Below are 22,727 nucleotides of genomic sequence, written 5' to 3'. Positions count from 1 at the left end.
AGCAAGGTGATGTGACTCCCCACAGGAAGAGTGGAGCTTCAGGGCAGCGTGTATAGATGATGGTGGTGATAGTGCCGGGATCAGAAATGACAACACGGAGTCGTTGCAGTGCAGTCCTAGGGTTTTTACTGGTGGCAATTATATAGGCCCCAACGGGAGTACTTGCTAGGGATGAGGGCCTGGTCAGTCTGGGAGCAATCCTAGAATTCCCCTGGCCAGGTGGAGTTGTAGGCCTGCCGTTCTGACTGTACTCTTTGGCTATCCCGCTTATAGTCGTGTTGTAGCCCACGTCCCTGAGTGTAACGTGCTTTGCTCACCCGTATGGCTGGCGACTCGGATCCCGTGTATTCCTCGCTCCTCTGTGGCGGCACTGATCCTCTCGTGTGGCTGAGCCTCTGGGCTTCTGATGGGGCCAGGAGACCTACAATCTCCTGCCATGCGGTTTCTGCTGCTGGGTATGCAATCCCCACAGCCTCGGACTCCGGTGTCCGGTTCTCTGTATGTACTCTGGCCAGGACGAGCTCTGCCAGCTCCAGTCCTCAGCTCCTTGCTCCTTCGTGTCCTACTTGACTCCTCACTGGACTCTGACTCTAGACTCACCTAACCTAACCCCGCCTCCAGACCCAGTTATAAAGGGCAGGATCCTCCCCTTTCTGGTCTGGGGCAGGAGGTATTGCATGTAATGAGTTCCTGACCAGGAAACCCCTGTTTTGCTCCCAGACATGGTATTGGCAACCAGACCCTCGGGGGTGCCACAAGTGCATCAGTGACTGAAAGCTGGAGGCTGCCAATTTCTGCAGCTTAATAGTGTTTAGGGACACGACAGGTTCCCTATAAAGGGGTTTTCTGCTTTTCGAAGATCTCCCCAGCTGTAATTTGTTTTAAAAAAAAACACAGTGTTCTTTCCTTACCCTCCCCGGGTCCAGCGCAAAGTCTTCACTGCTGTTCCCAGTGCCTGTTACTGTCTGCAGCGCTGCAGCTAATCAGTGAAATCAGCAGCTCTGATCGGCTTATGCATTGGTAGATAAGGAGCGCTGATGACGTACTGTCGACAGGTGTCTCTCCAGGACGTGCTCATCCGGGAAGTATCAAGCACCAATTCCTTAGAATGAGACGCCATCACTGTTAACACTATACCTGCTGGCCCTCATTGTCTTCTGGGAGACGCCTACTGACAATTGTTAGCATTCTCTGTATTGGGTCAATCCATTTTATTCCTATGGTCTCTTCACTTTGAGTATTTACACTGTGATTCCCCAGGAGATCGTCGCCACCATTGGAGGTCCCAGCAGCAGTACCCCCCTTTGATCGGTTTGCCGCCGGAGGACCTGTACTTTGAGCTATTGTCTAAACACAGGAAACAGTGACAATTATAAACAGTAATCTTCAATTATTACACAAGAAAATCAATAGGGAGCGGATTAATTAAAGTTGTTTACTCCATTAATGTTACTGCAGAGATTTCGATTGGAATTTTAATGACATCGTGAAGTCAGAATCCCAATATTACAATGGTCGCTCGCTGCACTGTCCATGGTGCTGAATGCCGAAAAGTTATCACGCCTGGTGGGGCCGGAGAGAGAAAACTACTTATACTTCTACCTAAACCTGCGAAGAATAAACTTTCATCATCACCAATGATGCAGTGTGTACAACTGATGAGGTCACTAGACCTGTATATACTATATTCATGGGAACTTCTTTTTTAAAGGAACACTCTGAGCAAAACTAACACAATTGTGTTATGTCTAGTGCCAAGTTTGTGGGAATTGTAAGGGATTTATACAGGAATTCAAAGAACTCCTCAGAGTAAAACTTTATAGCCTGTGCAAGATGAATCTTCCTTTAGAGTGCACTTTATTTAAAAGGAATGTATCATCAGAAAATGTTTTATTAGTTTAAACAGGTTTTTGTATTAATGGGGAAATCTCATATTACTAAATTGGTACAATTAGTTAGCCAGCATGAAGATAAGCAAGTTTTCAATTGACTTGCTTTTTCCATCTGCTTCCATTCTCCAGCTGTGAGAGCTTTTATCTTACATAGTGTACAGATTTTTTTCCATAGAGCTAAACCACCAGACTCTGGCCCCAGTGCGTAAATTTCAAGAAGGAGTTAACTCCTAACATGCCAGCCACCTCTCTCCAGCTCATTGCTTTCTATAAATTAGCTGCTCACCTCCCTCTCAGCTTCTGACAGAGCTCTTATCAGTCCTGCATAATCACAATCGCCAAGGCCACCAGCAAAGGCAGTTTTCAGAGCAGTTCTTGTAATCAATGCTCTCACTTTCCTGAGCTGTGTGAACTGTTATCTCCATTTGTAAATAGACTGTTAATGTGTTGTAACCAGACAGAACTTGTGACCAGAATTGTCACTCAAGGATAAAAAAAAGGAGACTCCAGAGCTGCAAGCTGCTCAAGAAATACATTTAAAGGGGTATTCTCAAGTTATTTTTAAAAATGTTTGTCAATGCTTTTTTTTTCCATATCACAATCAAAAATGAAAAATCTTGCATTTTTTCACACTAGATACAGGGGCTTTTTTAGACTGTTGTTTCAGGAAATTTACACTTTACACATATTAGCTGCAATGAACAGACTCTCACTCTATATATTCTATTGAAGTAGCTAATGAGCGTGTGCAAATATGAAGGGAGGGGGAGCAGGGGCGCTGTGACATCGCCTATTGTGAACGGAGATAGAGGTGTCAGTTTAGCAATATGACCTCTGCTATATCTACAACAGATAAAACCGGGATTCTGTTAAAACTGCACCAAGGAGCTAAGTGACACATCGCTGGAATCAGGGTCTCTGCCCCTACATCGTGCTGCTCTCAGATTACATAGCAAAAATCTGCTGACATATTTTCTTTATTTGCAAACACAGCAGTTTTCCTAGGGAGGTGAGCCCGACAATGGTTCTCTGCACCCAACTGCATAGGAAAGAAGATGAGCACCAAGGACTTGGAAGCTGCATGGTCCTCCTCTTTGGCACGTCTCCCACTTCATATAAATATATATATATATATATATTATAGACGATGCGTGCCATGTGAGAAGAAGAACAAGTTGCAATATAAAAGTATAAAGTTTCTGGAGTGCCTGGAGAGCACAATCTCGTTTTTCCAGGCCAGCTTCTTAAGGTTTAAATTAGTTCCTCGGGTTCAGTAAAGGAGCATGTAAGAGGCTTACGTAACGTATTGGCAGCTATAGGGATCGTAGCCAGGAGCTGCCAACACAACATCACCGGAGCCTATACACCAAAGCCCCCGAAGCCCCTGACAGCATGCTCTAAAATCTGAAGAGTCAAAATATTATTAAAGCAGTCATATATTTTTTTTTTGTGTGAAGCCGCTTACAAGTTATATAAATTCACATCGCTCCGCGCTCCAGCCGAGGAAACCGGATTTTCATATTAAGGAGTACCCACTCCTCAAAATTAAAAAAAAAAAAGGGAAAAGGAAAGTCCTTGAGCTGCTGCTCAGCCGTTTTTGACTTACATGTCCGAGCAGTACTGGGTAAGTGTCAAATCAATTATCACTGCCATTCTGGTACTTAACTCGTGAACCAGGTGGATCAGGATGAACAGAGCACTACAACATCAAATAATGTCAGTAACTCCACTCATCACTGTTCCTGGGCTCTGTCTGCTATGGAGGGAATCAACATTTAATATTAACCCATACGTATCCAATTATTTTGTTTCCAGGTGGAGGAATCCTCCATTTTTTTATGTATCTAAAAATTAATTGTTGCAATTTGGCTTAAATTAAAAATTTAGCACCATTTTGCCTTTAAATGCACCATGTTTCCCTGTACATTCTGCTATGGTGTGTTCATAAATTAGCTAGGAGGAGTTTAAAAAAAAAGAGCAGAAACTCTCCTAGAATGAGCTCACTGATGGATTCTCAGTTAACTCATCCTGAATCTAGGAATAGACAGTGCAAAACAGACGTTTTAGAGGGCAAATGGTGCAAATATTTTAATGCAATTCAATTATAAGAATGATTTTTAGTAGAGATGAGCGAACCCGAACTGTACAGTTCGGGGTGAGAATGAGAGTGAGAGTGAACAAATCCCCATTGATTTCTATAGGGTTTCGGGTTCACGTTCAAATTAGGGTAGAATTCTGGTACCTGAACCAAACTAAGGACTAAAGTTCAGTCGAACCCGAACTTCAACGGGTCTGCTTATCCCACATTTTTTAGCCAAAAAGTAAAAAAATAGTAAGTTCAAAGGGTGTCGGGGATATTCAATAAAAAGTTCGAGAATATTTTAAGGTATCATAAGATGGAAACTCCCCATTACTTAGTGTGTACAGATCAATAGAGACAAGTTTTCTGGATGTAGTTTTCTGGAGTCATGGCTGCCTAGTATAGCAGAGATGAGTTTACGGGTGCAGAAGGGATGAATTCATCACGTTACAGAGCCTTGTGTGCAGCTCATGGAGATTATCACCATGGAATAAGTTCTCATTGGTCTCCCTGACCAAAAACATGCAAAAGTTTTGGCATACAGTGGGTACAGAAAGTATTCAGACCCTTTGCTCAGACACTCATATTTAAGTCACATGCTGTCCATTTCCTTGTCATCCTCCTTGAGATGGTTCTACTCCTTCATTGGAGTCCAGCTGTGTTTAATTAAACTGATAGGACTTGATTTGGAAAGGCACACACCTGTCTATATAAGACCTCACAGCTCACAGTGCATGTCAGACCAAATGAGAATCATGAGCTCAAAGGAACTGCCCAAGGAGCTCAGAGACAAAATTGTGGCAAGGCACAGATCTGGCCAAGGTTACAAAAGAATTTCTGCATTACTCAAAGTTCCTAAGAGGAACCTCCATAATCCTTAAATGGAAGAAGTTTGGGACCACCAGAAGTCTTCCTAGACTTGGCCATCCAGCCAAACAGAGCAATCATGGAAGAAGAGCCTTGGTGAGAGAGGTAAAGAAGAACCCCAAGATCACTGTGGAGGAGCTCCAGAGATGCAGTAGGGAGATGGGAGAAAGTTACACAAAGTCAACTATCACTGCAGCCCTCCACCAGTCGGGCCTTTATGGCAGAGTGGCCCGACGGAAGCCTCTCCTAAGTCCAAGACATATTAAAGCCCGCATAGAGTTTGCTCAAAAACACATGAAGGACTCTCAGACTATGAGAAATAAGATTCTCTGGTCTGATGAGACGAAAATAGAACATTTTAGTGATAATTCTAAGCGGTATGTGTGGAGAAAACCAGGCACTGTTCGTCACCTGCCCAATACAATCCCAACAGTGAAACATGGTGGTGGCAGCATCATGCTATGGGGGTATTTTTCAGCTGCGGGGACAGGACGACTGGTTGCAATTGAAGGAAACATGAATGCGGCCAAGTACAGAGATATCCTGGATGAAAACCTCTCCCAGAGTGCTCTGGACCTCAGACTTAGCCGAAGGTTTACCTTCCAACAAGACAATGACCCTAAGCACCCAGCTAAAATAACAAAGGAGTGGCTTCAGAACAACTCTGTGTCCATTCTTGACTGGCCCAGCCAGAGCCCTGACCTAAACCCAATTGAGCATCTCTGGAGAGACCTGAAAATGGCTGTCCACCAACGTTCACCATCCAGCCTGACGGAACTGGAGAGGATCTGCAAGGAAGAATGGCAGAGGATCCCCAAATCCAGGTGTGAAAAACTTGTTGCATCATTCCCAAGAAGACTCATGACTGTACTAGCTCAAAAGGGTGCTTCTACTCAATACTGAGCAAAGGGTCTGAATACTTATGACCATGTGATATTTCAGTTTTTCTTTTTTAATAAATTTGCAAAAATTTCTACATTTCTGTTTTTTTTCAGTCAAGATGGGGTGCAGAGTGTACTTTAATGAGAGAAAAAAGAACTTTTTAGAATTTACAAAATGGCTGCAATAAAACAGAGTAAAAAATTTAAAGGGGTCTGAATACTTTCCGTGCCCAATGTACAGTACAGACCAAAAGTTTGGACACACCTTCTCATTTAAAGATTTTTCTGTATTTTCATGACTATGAAAATTGTACATTCACACTGAAGGCATCAAAACTATGAATTAACACATGTGGAATTATATACTTAACAAAAAAGTCTGGAAAAAACTGAAAATATGTCTTATATTCTAGGTTCTTCAAAGTAGCCACCTTTTGCTTTGATGACTGCTTTGCACACTCTTGGCATTCTCTTGATGAGGTTCAAGAGGTAGTCACCGGAAATGGTTTTCACTTCACAGGTGTGCCCTGTCAGGTTTAATAAGTGGGATTTATTGCCTTATAAATGGGGTTGGGACCATCAGTTGTGTTGTGCAGAAGTCAGGTGGATACACAGCTGATAGTCCTACTGAATAGACTGTTAGAATTTGTATTATGACAAGAAAAAGCAGCTAAGTAAAGAAAAACGAGTGGCCATCATTACTTTAAGAAAAGAAGGTCAGTCAGTCTGAAAAATTGGGAAAACTTTGAAAGTGTCCCCAAGTGCAGTTGCAAAAACCATTAAGTGCTACAAAGAAACTGGCTCACATGAGGACCACCCCAGGAAAGGAAGACCAAGAGTCACCTCTGCTTCTGAGGATAAGTTTATCCGAGTCACCAGCCTCAGAAATCGCACGTTAACAGCAGCTCAGATTAGAGACCAGGTCAATGCCACACAGAGTTCTAGCAGCAGACACATCTCTACAACAACTGTTAAGAGGAGACTTTGTGCAGCCGGCCTTCATGGTAAAATAGCTGCTAGGAAACCACTGCTAAGGACAGGCAACAAGCAGAAGAGACTTGTTTGGGCTAAAGAACACAAGGAATGGACATTAGACCAGTGGAAATCTGTGCTTTGGTCTGATGAGTCCAAATTTGAGATCTTTGGTTCCAACCACCGTGTCTTTGTGCGACGCAGAAAAGGTGAACGGATGGACTCTACATGCTTGGTTCCCACCGTGAAGCATGGAGGAGGAGGTGTGATGGTGTGGGGGTGCTTTGCTGGTGACACTGTTGGGCATTTATTCAAAATTGAAGGCATACTGAACCAGCATGGCTACCACATTATCTTGCTGCGGCATGCTATTCCATCCGGTTTGCGTTTAGTTGGACCATCATTTATTTTTCAACAGGACAATGACCCCAAACCCACCTCCAGGCTGTGTAAGGGCTATTTGACCAAGAAGAAGAGTGATGGGGTGCTACGCCAGATGACCTGGCCTCCACAGTCATGAGTCCTGAACCCAATCGAGATGGTTTGGGGTGAGCTGGACCGCAGAGTGAAGGCAAAAGGGCCAACAAGTGCTAAGCATCTCTGGGAACTCCTTCAAGATTGTTGGAAGACCATTTCCGGTGACAACCTCTTGAAGCTCATCAAGAGAATGCCAAGAGTGTGCAAAGCAGTCATCAAAGCAAAAGGTGGCTACTTTAAAGAACCTAGAATATAATATAGAAAAATGTTTAAATGAGAAGGTGTGTCCAAACTTTTGGTCTGTACTGTATGTTCTGTGGATTTTTATTTAACTTGATTCTTTTTATTTCCATTGCAATAAATATTTTTATTATAATTTTTAAATTAGGTTATCGTCCAATTCTGGGTAATTTTAGGGATGATCGTTTGATTCAGAAAGATAAAAAAATAAAAATCGCATTGTAATTTCACAGAACATCACAAGAAATTTGTGATATTACAAATGCTTAAGGAGGACCTGTCACTTGCCATAAATATGAATTTTTATTTTTACCTGGTGTAAATGCCGCTGTTCTGAATCCAGTGATGTTTTTCTTTTGTTCCTGCTCCTGTCTGTTCCTGAGATACAACCCCTTCTTCCTTTGTATAAAAATCTAAACTTATTAGCCAAATGGGCGTAGTCCTCAAAAAGACAAAGATAAGTGTTTATGATCATGTCCATTTGGCTAAAACAGTAGATTTACAGACAGCGAATTTGGGGTCATATCTCAGGAACGGTAGAGGAGCAGGAAGAAAAGAAAAACTTTGCCGGAGAACTTTCTGCCAGCGATCCAGCTGCTCCACATCAACAGAGCAGCTCTTCTTCTTCTGGGCTGCTCAGTTGATGGGGCGGGACTGCCGACATCATAGTGATTGACAGCCAGCTCCCACAGTTAGGCAGTACTCTACAAATATTTGCCTTTTTTACTCCAATCCTGGCGGGTTCATTTTGTGCCAACATTTTGAAAAAGTGTGTGGATCTTAACTTGAGAGGGGTAATGGCTTTAGCGCGGCCAATAAAATCATCATCATCATTAACTCTAAATAAAATGGAGTAAAGTACGAAAGAAACATACTCTGGTTCCTGTCTCTACATCAACTGCATGACTCCAGTCCATCATTGGAGCACAGCAGCGCCAAATTCATTGTTGTTGAAGAATCGAGTACTTCCGGTTCCGTTCATTATTGCATTTTGCACCTTTTTATGTCTAATTTTTTGCCTTTTTTAATTTACACCTTATTCTTCTATTAATTTGCGCCTTTTTTAATGTCTATTTTAAGTGTCCGCATGTTTATTTTAATGTCTGCATTGTAGTTGAGGTTTGGTGTTTCGAAATCTTTTCGAATTGATACATAAAATTGTGCAAATGTACTCCAGTCCCCGCCACCGGAAGTGATTTTATATACAATTGAAATTTTTAGCAACTTTTGCCCAAAAAAAGACTTGATGCAAAAATGCAGAGCATTTCCTCAGCCACATGCGTCATTTGGAAGAATTTGGCGCAAAACATTATTCACAAAACAAAAAAAAAAGTGACTTATAATAAAAAAAAAATGCAAATGATGAAATGGACCCTTCGTGTTTTGCGAATGTTAAAATGCTGACTGTGCAAATAGATGGTGTTGTGGTTACTATCACATTCAAGATGTCACCGCCGGAGTTCTTAAAGGGGTCAAAAATAATCCAATAATAGAAAATGAAATATTGTGGTTTCCATGGAAACATGGTAAAAGTTCTGAGAAAATAATTACTGGTTTGCCGGTAATAATGGTGTTTAAATCATGTTTTTTTTAACAATGCTGGGATAAGTACAACTAGTAATTACAGAGGTGGAATTTGCATTTTTATTGTCCTGATCATTGATAAAGCATTAAATAACATTTTGGGATTAGTTGTTAATATGTCCAATTTTTTTCGACACCTTTTGAAATGGAATTTCAGTGGGGTGCGGCGTCCTGGAGGAATGTCGAAAAATCAATTTGAATTGTGCTCAGCAATTCCTTCCCTCAAATTCATTCTTCAATACCAGAGTCAGTAGATAAATGTATATATAAATAGTATAAAAATTGAAATTGCTTTAAAAGGTTCAACCTCTTGGTAAATTTTATGTTCCAATTTCTCAAAAATCCCTGTTTTCAGTGGAAACATTTATATGCAAACTGCTTCTTCAGAGAGAAACAGGACTAGAACTCCAGTGCCAACTAGGTGTCACTGGAGTTCTAGTCCTCTTCCTCTCCGAAGAGGCAATTTGCATATTTAATTTCCCAGAAGACCATGTATGGCCTATAAGTCTCTTCACTCTGACATGCCAGGCCTAGCTTGTCACTCTCCACAAGGAGAAACCTTGCCCCTTAGAAACATTTATAGTAACAGTAAATTTAATTTACAGACAATTTTTCTTTTCTTTTGCATTTCCGTTGGTTCCTCCTCTTCTTCCAAGGGCCATAACTTTATTCTTGTTCTGTCGCCATTGCCATACGAGGGTTTGCTTTTTTTGCAGGACAAGTTGTAGTTTTGAATGACACCATCTATTTTATCATTAAATATACTAAAAAAATGGGAAAAAAATAATTCCAAATGCAGTGAAAAAAAAAATTGAATTCCACCATTGTGTTTTTGGGTTTTGTTTTTACAGAATGCGGTAAAAATAACGATTCGCGATACTAAACTTGTGTTGTTTTTTTCTATTAATAAATTTTAAAAATTCTGAACTTTGTAGAAAAAAATTATTTTTGTGTCGGCAATTTCCGTGACCCAGAATTTTTTTATTTTCAGTGAATAGAATAGTGTGAGAACTTGTTTTTTTTTGCATACCAAGCTGCAGTTTTTAATAGTAGTATTTTGGGGTACATAAGGTATATGATGTTTTGATCACATTTTGAGGGAGAAGGAGTGTGTCGACCGAAAAATAGCAATTTTAGCCTATTTTTTTTTCTTTATGATCTTTACTCTACAGAATAAATAATGCTATATTTTTATTTGATTGGACTTTTATGGCTGGGCAATACCAAATTATTTCAAATTTAATTTTTTTTATTTTAATCTTAGCAAAAGGGGTGATTTTAATTTGTATTTTTTTTTTTTTTTCAAAATGTTTTTAAAAACTTTTTTTTTTTTTTTTTAAACTTTACACTGTATTACTTAAACCTGTGATTTCTATCTCAATACCAAGGTCAATGTCTATGATATGTAAGCCTTCCTGCCATTCTTAGCAGCCAGATCTGATACCTGCCTGGGAGTAAGTGATACAAGAACGGGTTTGGGTATTTTTGTGTGTAATGATTTGTATAGAAAGCACGTTAGGTTTGGTAAGAAATTTGATGATGTCTCCCCTTTAAATTCGCTATTTTATTCCACGAGAAAGCAAATTTCTTCCAGAAAAAAATAAAATTGCCTTTTGCGCCACCTATAGGTAGAGACCCTGTAAGTCAATGTCCATCCTATTAAAGAGCCAGATACAAATGATACAGTGACAAATATTTATCATCCCAGCACATCGCTCTGTTACCTTCTCTAGACGCCGTGACTGCTACTAACCCCAGCATCCAAGGGGTTAACCAAATGGGATATATATATATTTTTTTATATAATCTCTGTTTATAATTTGTGGTTAATTCCATGTGGAACAATAAGCGACAGATGTTGAATATTTTCCAGACCGATATCTAAGGGGTAAGGTTTCTCTTGGCATGACAGGCCAGGCATGTCAGAGTGAGGAGACTTATAGGCCATGCAGTGCAGTTTTAGTGTCCGTTTTATGCTCCTTTAGAAGCTGCTTTCAACTGCTGCTCAAAAGGATATGTACATTATTTTCAAATAGTCTATTCATGTGAATTCTCCTGTTTGAGTATGAAACATTACCAACTCTTAGCCTCCCAACCCTGCACTGAGCCAGAGAAATTCTCATACTCTTTTCTGAGCAGCAATTGAAAGCAGCACTTAAAAGGAGCATGAGATGGCATTTAAATGGCAGTGCAGCATAGTATTTCAGAGAGAAGCCATCAAAATAGTAAATTAAGTACAATATATTACAAGAATTCATCACTTTGCAATGCCTGTAGGATCATCAAATGTAAAAAAAAAAAGTTTAACAACTCTCGATCATAATTACACTCATTTCCACTCTTTAACAAGAGTGAACCTACCCTTGAATAATAGACAAACAAGTTTTTTCAACGACTTATTGCTGTTACTGTAATACACGGCAGATACATGACAATCTGCTGCATATCAGCCCTGTGTGCACATACCCTTACAGTATCCCAGTCTTTTACAGTTTCCATAGGACATATCAGAAATAATAAGCCGTAAAGCCTCTTCCCCTACCTGTGCTCTGTTTGCCGGGTCTTTCTTGATCCATTTGATCACCGTCTCATATACCAGCTCTTCAGCTTTAGTGTTCAGGCTGTCATTGGAAATGTACGAGACAAAATCTTCTCTGGAAATATTCAGGATCTCCTCCTGATTGGCCACCTCAGGGAAATTCTGCAGGGCATATGCCTTGGCCATATTATACAGCTCCACGCATTGCATGGCTTCTGCCATGGCCAAGATGCCCAGGCAGTTGTTGGCAGTCAGCTGTTTTTCTGCATAGAGAAAGACAAGCAAATCACTTGTATTTTAGAGGTTGTTGCTCCGCGCTGACATTATAAGCACTACATGACAACAAACTGCTTCATCCATCTGCTGATGAATAACTATAAAAAGGCTAGTAATTATAACTTTATAACTTTATTTTTTCTGATTGGTTATTATGTAACATGTTCAATATAAACAATTATCTACGACCTTCTAATAATATTTATCTCGATCCTGTTCCCCTCCGTAAAACATAAATAAACAGGTCACTGCTTTGAATAAGATCAACACACTCGTCTTCTGCTGCAATTATCATTCCCTTCTAATTGGTTATCGGGTTTTCAGGTCCCCACTTACTTTGCATACCTTTGTACTTTCATAGGCAGCCTATACCACAATCAAATGAGTAGACAGGTCAGGTCACTGCCTCTTACAAAATCAGAACACTCCTCTCCTTCTGCTCTAATCATTTCCATTTCCACCATCTGACTGGCTACAGGGGACTGAGACCCCACGTACTCCATCACTAGAGTATAACCATTTACTCCGTAACACAATGAGATGAATAGGCTAGACAGGTCACTGCCTTTCAAAAGATCAGCACACTCTTCTACTGCTGCCGTCTGCATTCCCCTAAACTAAATGCCACCAGGATATTAAATCATGGCCCATTACATATTGGTATATGCAGAACTTTAACTATTTTAAGGTTATGTTCAAACAGAGTTTTTTGAAGATCTTTAAAAATCATTTTTTTAATGGAAAATACACTTTGCTGTTCATATTAGGAGGGTTTTTTTTAACCCCTTCACTACCTTTGACCTACTTTTACATCAAAAGTAGTGTCCCTGCCTTTGATGCTGGCTGACATGCCAAGCCCTCATCTTTCCCCGCACTTGATGGCTGATTTAATCAGCTATCATATACCTCTAACAGCCGCGGATGCAGCGGTGCTCTGCCTGTGGCTGGTAACCAGTTATATCCCGCTGTCAATCAATGACAGCGGTATTTAAGACACACCAACCAGAAGCGCGTCATTCATTCTGCCCATCGGCACCCCCGTCATGTGATTGCAGGGTGCCGAGGGGTTGTCATGACAGCTAGGGGTCTGCTGATGACCCCCATGCCTGTCATTACAATCTTCCTGTGAACGCCGGCTCGTGGCCGACGTTCATAGGAGATCGTAATTTCTGCTATACATAGCAGTTCTGAAGCTCTGCTCTGTGTAGCACAGGCGATCAATTGATCGCAGCTTCAAGTCTCTTAAGGGGAATATTAAATTCAGTATAAGGTAAAAAAAAAGTTTTTAAAAAGATGAAAAAAATAAATAAAACACAAAAATTCAAATCATCCCCCTTTTGCCCCATTAAAAATAAAACAATTTAAAAAAAAATAAAGATACACATATTTCGTATCCCTGCATTCAGAAATGTCTGATCTATCAAAATCTAAAAATAATTAATCTGTTCAATAAACGCCGTAATGAGAAAAAAATCCAAAACGCCAGAATTACATTTTTTTGGGCCGCCTCAACATTGCGGTGAAATGCAATATGAGGCGATCAAAACAAAATGGTATCAGTAAAAGCATCATCTCAGGGCACTAAAAATAAGCCCTCACCCAGCCCCAGAGCCCAAAATATGAAAATGCTGCGGGTCTTGAAAAATGGCGACAAAAGCAAAAATTTATTTATTTATTTTTTCACAAATTTCCGATTTTTTTTACAACTTAAATAAAAAAAAAACTATACATATTTGGTATCTATGTACTCGTACTGACCTGGAGAAGCATATTGTCTGGTCAGTTTTACCGTATAGTGAACATGGTAAATAAAAAAAAACAATTGTGGAATTGCATTTTTTTGCAATTTCAGAGCACTTGGATTTTCTCCCATGTTCCAGTAATGAATGGTATAATTCAAAAGTACAACTTGTCCCGCAAAAAAACAAACCCTCATATGGCTATATTGATGGAAAAATATAAAAGTTCTGGCTCTGGAGAGCAAAAAACAACAGCGCAAAAAAAGAGGAAAATATCAAGATCGTGAAGGGGTTCAAATTTGAAAGCCTACAAAACTCCATGTGAACATAGCCTAATTAATAGACGAGTAGAGTGGGGAACAGAAATGAGTATTGCTACTATACAGAACCTATTTGTAGTCAGTACCCATGGAGTCAGGTAGGGCACTAAGTCCGTAGTGGCTTCTCCTTGCCTTGCTCACATATGGAGAGACCTGTCAGTCTACAGGGGTAGGGAGTGGCCGTAGGGCACCTGCCTCAGATTAGTCATTCAAGACACCTAGTTCCTGGCCCATTTCCCAAACTATGTTTTCATGTCAGATTAAAACATATTTGTCTGCAATAACTGCCTGTACTTCGAGCAACAAGGATCTACCTTTTCCCCCTTATTTGATGGGTTTTTTTGGTGCAGATTTGAGGCTTTTTTTACATGTGTTTTTACATGTGTTTTTTTTTTTTCAAATTCCCCATAGAATTCTATAGAGAACAAACGCACTCCCCAAAAGATGAATAATTCATCAGAGTCTTTAGACGTACAGTGGATAGGAGTTTTCATAAAATCATCTCCAATTTGCTTGGACAGTTAAATACAGCAGATTTTCTGCACAAAAAAATATACAGCGGAATAAACACAGTATTTACGCTAAGTATGAACATGGCCTTAAAGGGAATCTGTCAGCAGGTTTTTGCTATGTAATCTGAAGAAAGTAAGAGATAGAGGCTGAAACACAGAATTCAGGGATGTCTTACTTGTCAAAATTCGTGCTGTAGTTTACTAACTGTGAAGGATTTATCACTAAGAGATTAACATTGCCAGACTAGTCTGACACGCCCCCTCCTGTGATAAGCAGCTCACTGTCTATGGACTTTGTACATAGAGAGCCTGGTGTGGGCGGGACTAGCTTTCTCAGCTCAGCTTCATTCTAAATCTAAAAGCTCTGATTGTTTCAGAACCGCTGCACCCAGTAATCTAAGTGGTATATTGTTGGATTCAGCTTCTACTTGCCGACATTACGCTGCTCTCAGATGAGGAAGCAAAAACCTGGTGACAGACTCCCTTTAATTTTTCTCATTGTGGGTTTTCTTAAGAATGCAGGTAAAACTCACAAAGTTACTGCCACGCCAAAAAATAGCTAAGCACCACAAACAGCTCTGCTACATTAATACATTGCAACATAAAAATAGGACAAAACATAGTAATAAAAAAATGGCTTGAACGAAGCTTTATCCTAACCTGGGAACAATAAAGCATTGCCCAAGCCCGACCACCCTTAAATCTATAGTATAGAAGAATGTTTCTTCCTACCTAAGAACGACACGCAGACTTTACAGAACGTGTGGAACTGGAATTTGCTCGCCGCTTCTAGAAGAATTTTCGCATTGGCCGAATCTATGATCAGGGAACCTGTATAGACAAATTCCAGTAACAGTTCTAAGACTTCCGCATTGATATTGGACATTGCCAGCTCCAGTTTCTCCCCGTTTTTAGCTTGTTCCTTCGACGACCTGGTAAATACAACGACATTCTTAGACATAGGTTCATTCACACTGTAAAAACCAGAATTTTTGCAAATTGTCATCATCAACTCCTTGCAGCAGATGGAAGATTATAAATTGCAAAAAAATACAACTCATCTCTTACTGGATCTGAAAGAGAAGGATTTTTTTTAGAATCATTCAGCAAAATTGATACAAAAAAAAAAAGAAAAAACAAACAAACAAAGCATTTTATTGCTATGGTTATCCGCATTCTCATGCATAAGAGGTTGCATACGTAAGGAGTATGAGGCGACGTTAATGAAAATGGGATACAATGTTAGGGAAACAATACATTTTAATGAGATCATTAATTACAGAGTGTGAGAAAGGCTCTAAAAATTGCTCAACTGGAGCAGATTGTTGATGTATTTGAATATGCATTCGGAAGAAGGAATTAAAGAGATACCATTTTAGTTGTCCTTTTACAGAATTTTTTTCTTTCTTTTTTTTTTTTTCAAAAATCACTTGACATTTAGAGTTGCGTCTCCGAGAGGCATTCTCCTTGCCGGTAGCGGAAAATTCTACTAGTTAATTTAACCTTTTTGATTTCAATGAATAGTAAAGAAGCAAACAATTATCAGTAAATATAGGCTCTCAAGTTTATACAATTCTGTTCTGTCACTTCTTAGCTAAAGGGCTCGTGTGCATACTCGTATTACAAATCTGTGTTGTGTAGTGCTGAGGAATCTTACCGCTATATGATAACTGTTTACTAGCCTGCTTGGCACAAGGTGGCGTATCAACAAGCCACTCTGGGCTAGGACAGAAAAAAGTAACTTTGCCAACTACCTCTCTGATCTATAATGCTGAATGGTGGAATTAGCAATATGTGTTATAAGTTGGCACCATATGGCGGCATACAGGGTGCATATAGGCTCTGTGTGCAGGTGAAAGGTTCTGCACCCAGAGCATAGCTAAGTGAATGAGGGACGCTGTTTCCTCTCCTTAAGTTGACTTTTCCAAAAAAATTTTATTTTTGCCAACTCTTGAAAGAATAATTCTGCCTGGTAATACATTAAAGAGGTATTCCCATCTCCACGATCCCATCCCAATATGTAGTAGATGTAATAATAATAATATTAGTAAATACCTCCAATTAGAAATGTAGTATAGTTCTTCTGATTCACTATGTCACTAACCCCATGTGCAGGGCATTGCAGTAGCTTAGGTATCTATGGTTATGATCATTCATAAAGTGACAGTTAGTTAGTTATTAGCGGTTGTAACCATGGATACCTAAGCTACAGCAATGCCCTGCACATGGGTTAGGTGACATTGCGAATCACAAGAACTATACTATATTTCTAATTAGAGGTATTTGCTAATATTATTATTATTACACCTACTACATATTGGGATAGGATCTTGGAGATGGGAATACCCCTTTAATACTCCTCACAGCTACCAATATAATGTGTATAGCCAAGGACGTTAGGAGACCACATTCTGGGTGCCAACTAATCAAACTGCCATTGCCAGGGTATTTAGATAGAGGTTTAGGGCAAAAAATCTACCTAGGTACACCTCTGGCATTTCTGATGCTTTAGGCTACTTTCCCACAATAAGATTTTGGTGAGTTTTTGATGTGGCCGATAATCTCCACCATTTCTGCACCCATTAAGCAAAATAAGTTACTTGCATTTTTTTCAACAATATGCAGCATAAAAAAACTTTTGGTGGGAATGTAGCCTTAGGATATGTTCACACTGAGTTTTTTTCAGCCCTTCAAAAATGTCCGCTTTTCATGCATAAGACGTTGCAAGAATCGCCCTTTTCTCTGTATTTTTCTTCTTCTTTTATGTCGGAGGTAGTTTTGTTGATACTTAAGTGTTTTTTTTTTATTTCTGGCATTTTTTTTTACGCCAACATTTTCTTGTGAGTTTTTTTTTCCGGACATTTTGAACTCCATTAAGCAGGTGGTGCTTTTTCCCAGAAAAAAAGAAAAAACACTAAAAAAATGGCCTGGGTGTCTTTTTAGCCTTCTCAATGACTTGTACTGTAAGTACTGAGCGCCAGAAACATGGACAAAACACTTGATGTTCTTAAAAGTCTAAAAGCATTAAAAAGAAGTCCTAAAGGAGCCAAATATGAACAGGAACTTATTTTTCCATATAAAAACAATAGGACCATTCTTTTGAGCATCTTCTCTGTGCTTTTTTTTATTGCGTTTTACGGCAAAAAAAAGGCGTAGTGTGAACTTAAGCGTGCTTGTCTTCATAAGAAGATTTGCTTTACAACGCTTAAAGAAGGCACGGAAGGAAAAAAATCTATAAGTAGGAAATGGATATATAAATTATATTTATTTCTGATTTTTTTTTTGTGCAACTATATTTTTTATTTGGAGATTTGACATTATAAATAAACTGGAAAAAAAATAGAAACGTTTTGTTCTTTAAGGCAACCAAAGAGGTTGCGTTGATTGCTTGCTAATGGCTTTTACGTTCCTCCATTGGTTCTGCTTTCTTTCTTTTTTTTTTACTTATTTATGACAACCAATCAAAAATGAACTCACATTGCGAGTCCTCTGAAAGCTGCGAGCTGATTGGTTGTTAGGAGTTCCAGCCTCTCTTACAGGCCATCGTTTGCATCCTAACACTAATTAAATGAATTGAAAATCATTAATTAATTTTTTATTAAGCCTGAAGAAAGAATTGTAAATAACACATGCAAATAAATTCATTAAAATCTAAAAAAAAAAAAAAAAAGAAAAAAAATTCCATACTATTTTTAAATGTGAACTTTTTTCTTCATTTTTTAATAACTTTTTTTTTTAATTTGATTATTATCCCAGGGTCAGATAGGGGCCATCATGGTGTGACGGCTATCAAAACTCTTTCCTCGGCCTATGTCATCAACACTATCCCAATCACAATCTTGAGCCTGGTTGCTAAGGAAACACTGCCTAGTAACCACAGGATATTCAATGAGATTATTTGGCAGTGATCTCCTGGCAACCATTTTGATTCAGTGGCAATTTTGCCTTGACGCGAGTGATGTGATAAATGTTGAATGACATAGTTGTAGGAAAAAAACAAAAACAAAAGGCCTCGTATATCTAAGACAACTAATAGAAACAAAAGTCTTGTTGATGTTAGCAACCAATCAGAGCTAAGCTTTCATTCTTCCAGGGCAGTTTCTGAAATGAAAAGTGAGTTCTGATTGGTTGCTATGAGTAACAAGGCCTAACAACTTGAGTTGACCTAATCTGACAAACCCAGACCGATAATATCATGGAGCAAAGACTGTGGTTTTATAAGACAGCAATGGAGATAATGATTACAGCTGGTGTAAATCGATTCGCAGGACCCGGTCCATCGGCCATGTCAGTAATCCGGGGCTTCTGGACTGCAGGCCTGAGAACCGCCAGCATCCATAGCTCTTCTTTACATTAGTCAGCCTGGTGCGATCTCAACATTGCAATGTGACGTAAATGTGATGTCACACCAGGAAGGCTAATCAAAAGAAGTGTCATGGATGCCGGGAGATAGGAGGAGGCTCTCAGAGCGCCCATTCAGCATCCACAGATTACTGTCATGGCCAATTTATCAGGTCCTGCAAATCGATGCACACTAACTCGAATAATGATTCCTGTATAGGATCCATTCTTAAGGTGCCCACAAACATAATAAAAAACTTAACTGAATGACAAGAGTTATTTATCCAGACACTGGAACACAACAGAGAGGAGAAAATGACATTATCAGACGCTTCTTTCCCACGAAAAAAAATCATCAGACATGTCGAAAACCAACATGCGCGATCCTTCTTCAGAGTTTAAAAAAAAAAAAATAAAACAACACACATTTTTCAGGAAACGCTCCTTTTTGGGGGAGTTTTTGAAAGAGTTCTTCTATTTCTGAAGAGTTTTGGAAGAGTTTTTCTTTTTCCTGTAGAGTTATTTGCAGCCTTTTCATAGAACAGTGTCTCATTTGCAGAGTTACAAATAATGCAAGGGAAAATGGAAGCAGTCTGCATTGCTGAATAAAAATGACGATCCAAGACAAGAATAGAGGAATGGTGGTTTAATGTCAACGCGTTTCAGAGTCACTCCGACTCCTTCGTCAGGACGACCACAGATGAGTCATTTGGAGTTAACTTGAATTTTCTTTTTTTCCACCAGATGTTTTTCAAAACCTCTTCAAATTAAAAAAGAAAAGTTCAAAAACTCCTCATATGAGCAACAGAGAGAAATTATTTAGAAGAGTTTTCCAAGAATTTTTGAATTGTTTTTTGAGGAGGATTTTGAACAGGATCCAATAAAAAAAAAACTCATCAAAAAACTCAGTGTGAACATAGCTTCACCCTCGACATTTGTGAAGGATCAGGGCACTATAAATAGCAACCAATCCCTGCAAAGTCATTTTGTTTAATGCATTTGGTCACAATTTTTTTTTATCTCTATATGGACTGGAAACTTATAATATCATGTCATTGAAAAATGGACAGCTAATAATTAGGGATGAGCAGACCCATGGAAGTTCGGGCTCTTGTACCCGACCTGAATTTTAGTTCGAGTAGCAGAACTGTACCCAAACTTGAACCAGAATCCGAACCCCATTGAAAAAAATGGAGACCTTAACGTTGGGTCTTGGTATGAAACAAAGGATCTCTCTCACTTTCTCCGGAACTCCGAACATTCCAATGCTCTTCCGGGAGAAGTCCATGTTCGGAGTTAAACACCGGACACTAACTGTCCGGTACGAACCGCAATCTTTTAAGTTTGGGTTTGCTCATCTCTACTAATAATCAAAATTGAAAAAAAAATGGATTTATTCCAATCTTTTCCTATGCTGAATTTTAGAGGTAATTTATATTATCGATGTGTTAAATTCTTCAATTCCCTTTTTCACTCTCTTGATGTTGCCTTAGCTTGAGGTATGTGGATTTATACTAGCCTAAAGTTTGACCAAGCAAGAGTTGAAAGAAGTAAAAAAAAAAGTATATATAAAAGAAGCCTTTGCCGCTGTGGGAAATATAAAGATAGAATAAAAGATAGCGAATCAATCAAACTAACAGCAAAGCATTACATGGGGACACATCCTAGGCCCCGGCTGGCGCATGGAGGTGCTTTAGCAGCTCTGGGCTGTATGATAGGAACAGAAAGTGATATACTTTTAGCTTTTCTTTTCCGATTCAACTCGCTTTGACCTGTGATCTTTAAGCAGGCTTTGATATAGCGTAAAGATATATAAAATAAAACGCTGTCTTTCATCAGACTTTTTGATCTTTTTTTTTTCTTTCCAAGGTTATATGTAAAAAAAAAAAAAAAAAAAGGCTTTTTTTTTGTTCTAAAAATATATTGTTCCCTTTAGGCACTAAAAGAAAAGACCTCAGTGACACAGCTTTGAAAACGGAATACGAGACAAGATAGACAGACAAATGGTTAGAGAGAGCAAAGGAGAGGGGAGAGGGACGGAGGGAGGGAGTCATCCAGATCTCCCGCACGAAGCCAGAAGCCATCCTTAAGGAGTTTTCAAGTCTGTTTTCCTGCATAAAGCGCTAAATCATTTGAAATCAAAATATTGCCTGCATTTGGAAGTGTGAATTAGTGCATTGGGAGCTATTGTGACTGTCACGACCCGATAGGCCTGAAAGAGTAAACAAATAGTAAGAAGAGTTTGGTAACGAAGAGAAAAAAAAAAAAGAAGGTTGGGAAGAAGCAAGATGTTATTCGGAAAAAAAATATGGATATTAACAAAGCACACGGCTGACCATAGAGAAGGCTGTCCTGAACATCCTAGAAGAACTGACGTTAACATTCTGGATTTCTAGTTGGCTACATTTTCACAAGTCCACAAGATGACATGGAAAGAGCACCTCTTTGGTCTCGGTTCTTCTACACCAAGGATTTGGGGTTTTTTTGCAGGCTGAATGATTCATCTAGCTAAAGCTATAACAGTTTACTGTAACACAGCTTAAAATTAGAAATAAAAAAAAAACATAAAAAATTAGACGTTGGGTGCGCTCATTCACTCGGCAATACAGAAAGCATTCACGCATTGTATACAACAATAGAAGACATTCTGCATTTCACACGATGAGGGGCAGCATATAGAGTGGGGTCCCATATGGAAAAATATGGGGTTCCCATTTAGTGCAGGAACATATTACCATTCACTAAGGGTGCTTTCACATTGCGTTTAGGGACACACTCGGTGGCCCCGTCGTAGCATATGTCCGCACCCCCGCAAAATGTTGAACAACCAGATGCAGTCTACAACGTCTGAGTGTCCGCCTCCAGTAGGCGTACACTCCCGAAAACGATGCATGTCAGAACACACATTTGCTCTGCCGGCACCATTACAGTCTAGGGCCCCGTTGGTGCATACATCCGAATCCAATTTTGCGGGGAGAGGTTCGGACATATGCCCCGACGGGGTCACCGAGTGTGTTCCTAAACGCAATGTGAAAGAACCCTAAGGTTCTGAAGCAAGAGCATACAGTATTTTTCAACTCGCCCATTGTAGGAAAGAAGGACATTAAGCATCTACCCAAGGAAAATTGGGGCCATGTGGCTTTTTTGAAATAAGGGAAAGAGTAATAATGGATTAATACTGCTCCAAAATGCCTTAAAAGTGTTATCCTGAACTTTTATATTGATGGCCTATCCTTAGGATAGGTCATCAATATCTGATCGGTATGGGGGCATCAGTAAGGTACTATGGATCCACCACTATTTATTCGGATAGGGGCCGATGTGCCATACCCGGCCTCGGTCGCTATGTAGCTGATGCATCTATATTGTGCAGCTTTGCAACTAATCACATCCAGCCCCCAGTACTGGGTACGGCTGATCAGTGGGAGTGCTGGGTGTCGCACCTCCTTCAATCTGATTATGATGACTTATCCTAAGTATAGGCCATCAATATAAAAGTACTGGACAACCTCTTTAAAGATGCCGCCTTACAGTGCCAATTATCAGAGTTTATAAACCATAAATGCACACATAGTAATGCCATAGAAAAAACCCAATAATGCCAATATAACAAAATGTACCCTACTGTAAGTTTGAATTAGGGTAGGATGGCAGTGTCCATATTACCCATGAAAATGGAACTAATTTGAGCCCACCCTCCTCACTATGTGCCCCCAATTAAAGTGTGACATAGAAAATGCTGGTGTCTGCATTGGCCGCTACTACTGGGCTAATCGGATTCACTGCAACCTTATCAAAGGATACCTTTATAATGGGTAATGGTAGCAAATGGCTTGTAAAATGTGACATAGGAGCTGTTAGTTGTCAATCTCGGCAGGGTTCACAGTAAAACATCCTGGTTGCCACCCCAACTTACTGGGTTTATCAGCGCACTTGGAAACTTCTAGTAGAAACACTTGTAATCATTGTAAAGCTTTTATCGTTATGTATTCCAGTACTATAAAAAT

At 39.6% G+C, this 22,727-nt stretch overlaps 1 protein-coding gene across 3 annotated transcripts in view; it reads right to left on the bottom strand.

The window, feature by feature from the left end:
* Positions 1 to 22,727, bottom strand: part of KLHL29 (kelch like family member 29) — a 1,034,900-nt gene that overhangs the window by 185,263 nt on the left and 826,910 nt on the right. For all 3 annotated transcript variants that reach the window (XM_073674052.1, XM_073674053.1, XM_073674055.1), the window contains 2 exons: positions 15,112 to 15,311; positions 11,536 to 11,795 (listed from right to left, as the gene is read on the bottom strand). In XM_073674052.1, the coding sequence (XP_073530153.1) occupies positions 11,536 to 11,795; positions 15,112 to 15,311 (460 nt within the window). The remainder of the gene's footprint in view (positions 1 to 11,535; positions 11,796 to 15,111; positions 15,312 to 22,727) is intronic.

The sequence above is a fragment of the Phyllobates terribilis genome, unplaced genomic scaffold (genome assembly GCF_046119375.1).
Source record: "Phyllobates terribilis strain yellow unplaced genomic scaffold, ASM4611937v1 Scaffold_3__8_contigs__length_932513732, whole genome shotgun sequence".
Lineage (NCBI taxonomy): Eukaryota > Metazoa > Chordata > Amphibia > Anura > Dendrobatidae > Phyllobates > Phyllobates terribilis.
Note: the sequence above shows the minus strand (reverse complement) of the source record. Positions and strands in the feature narration are given on the sequence as shown.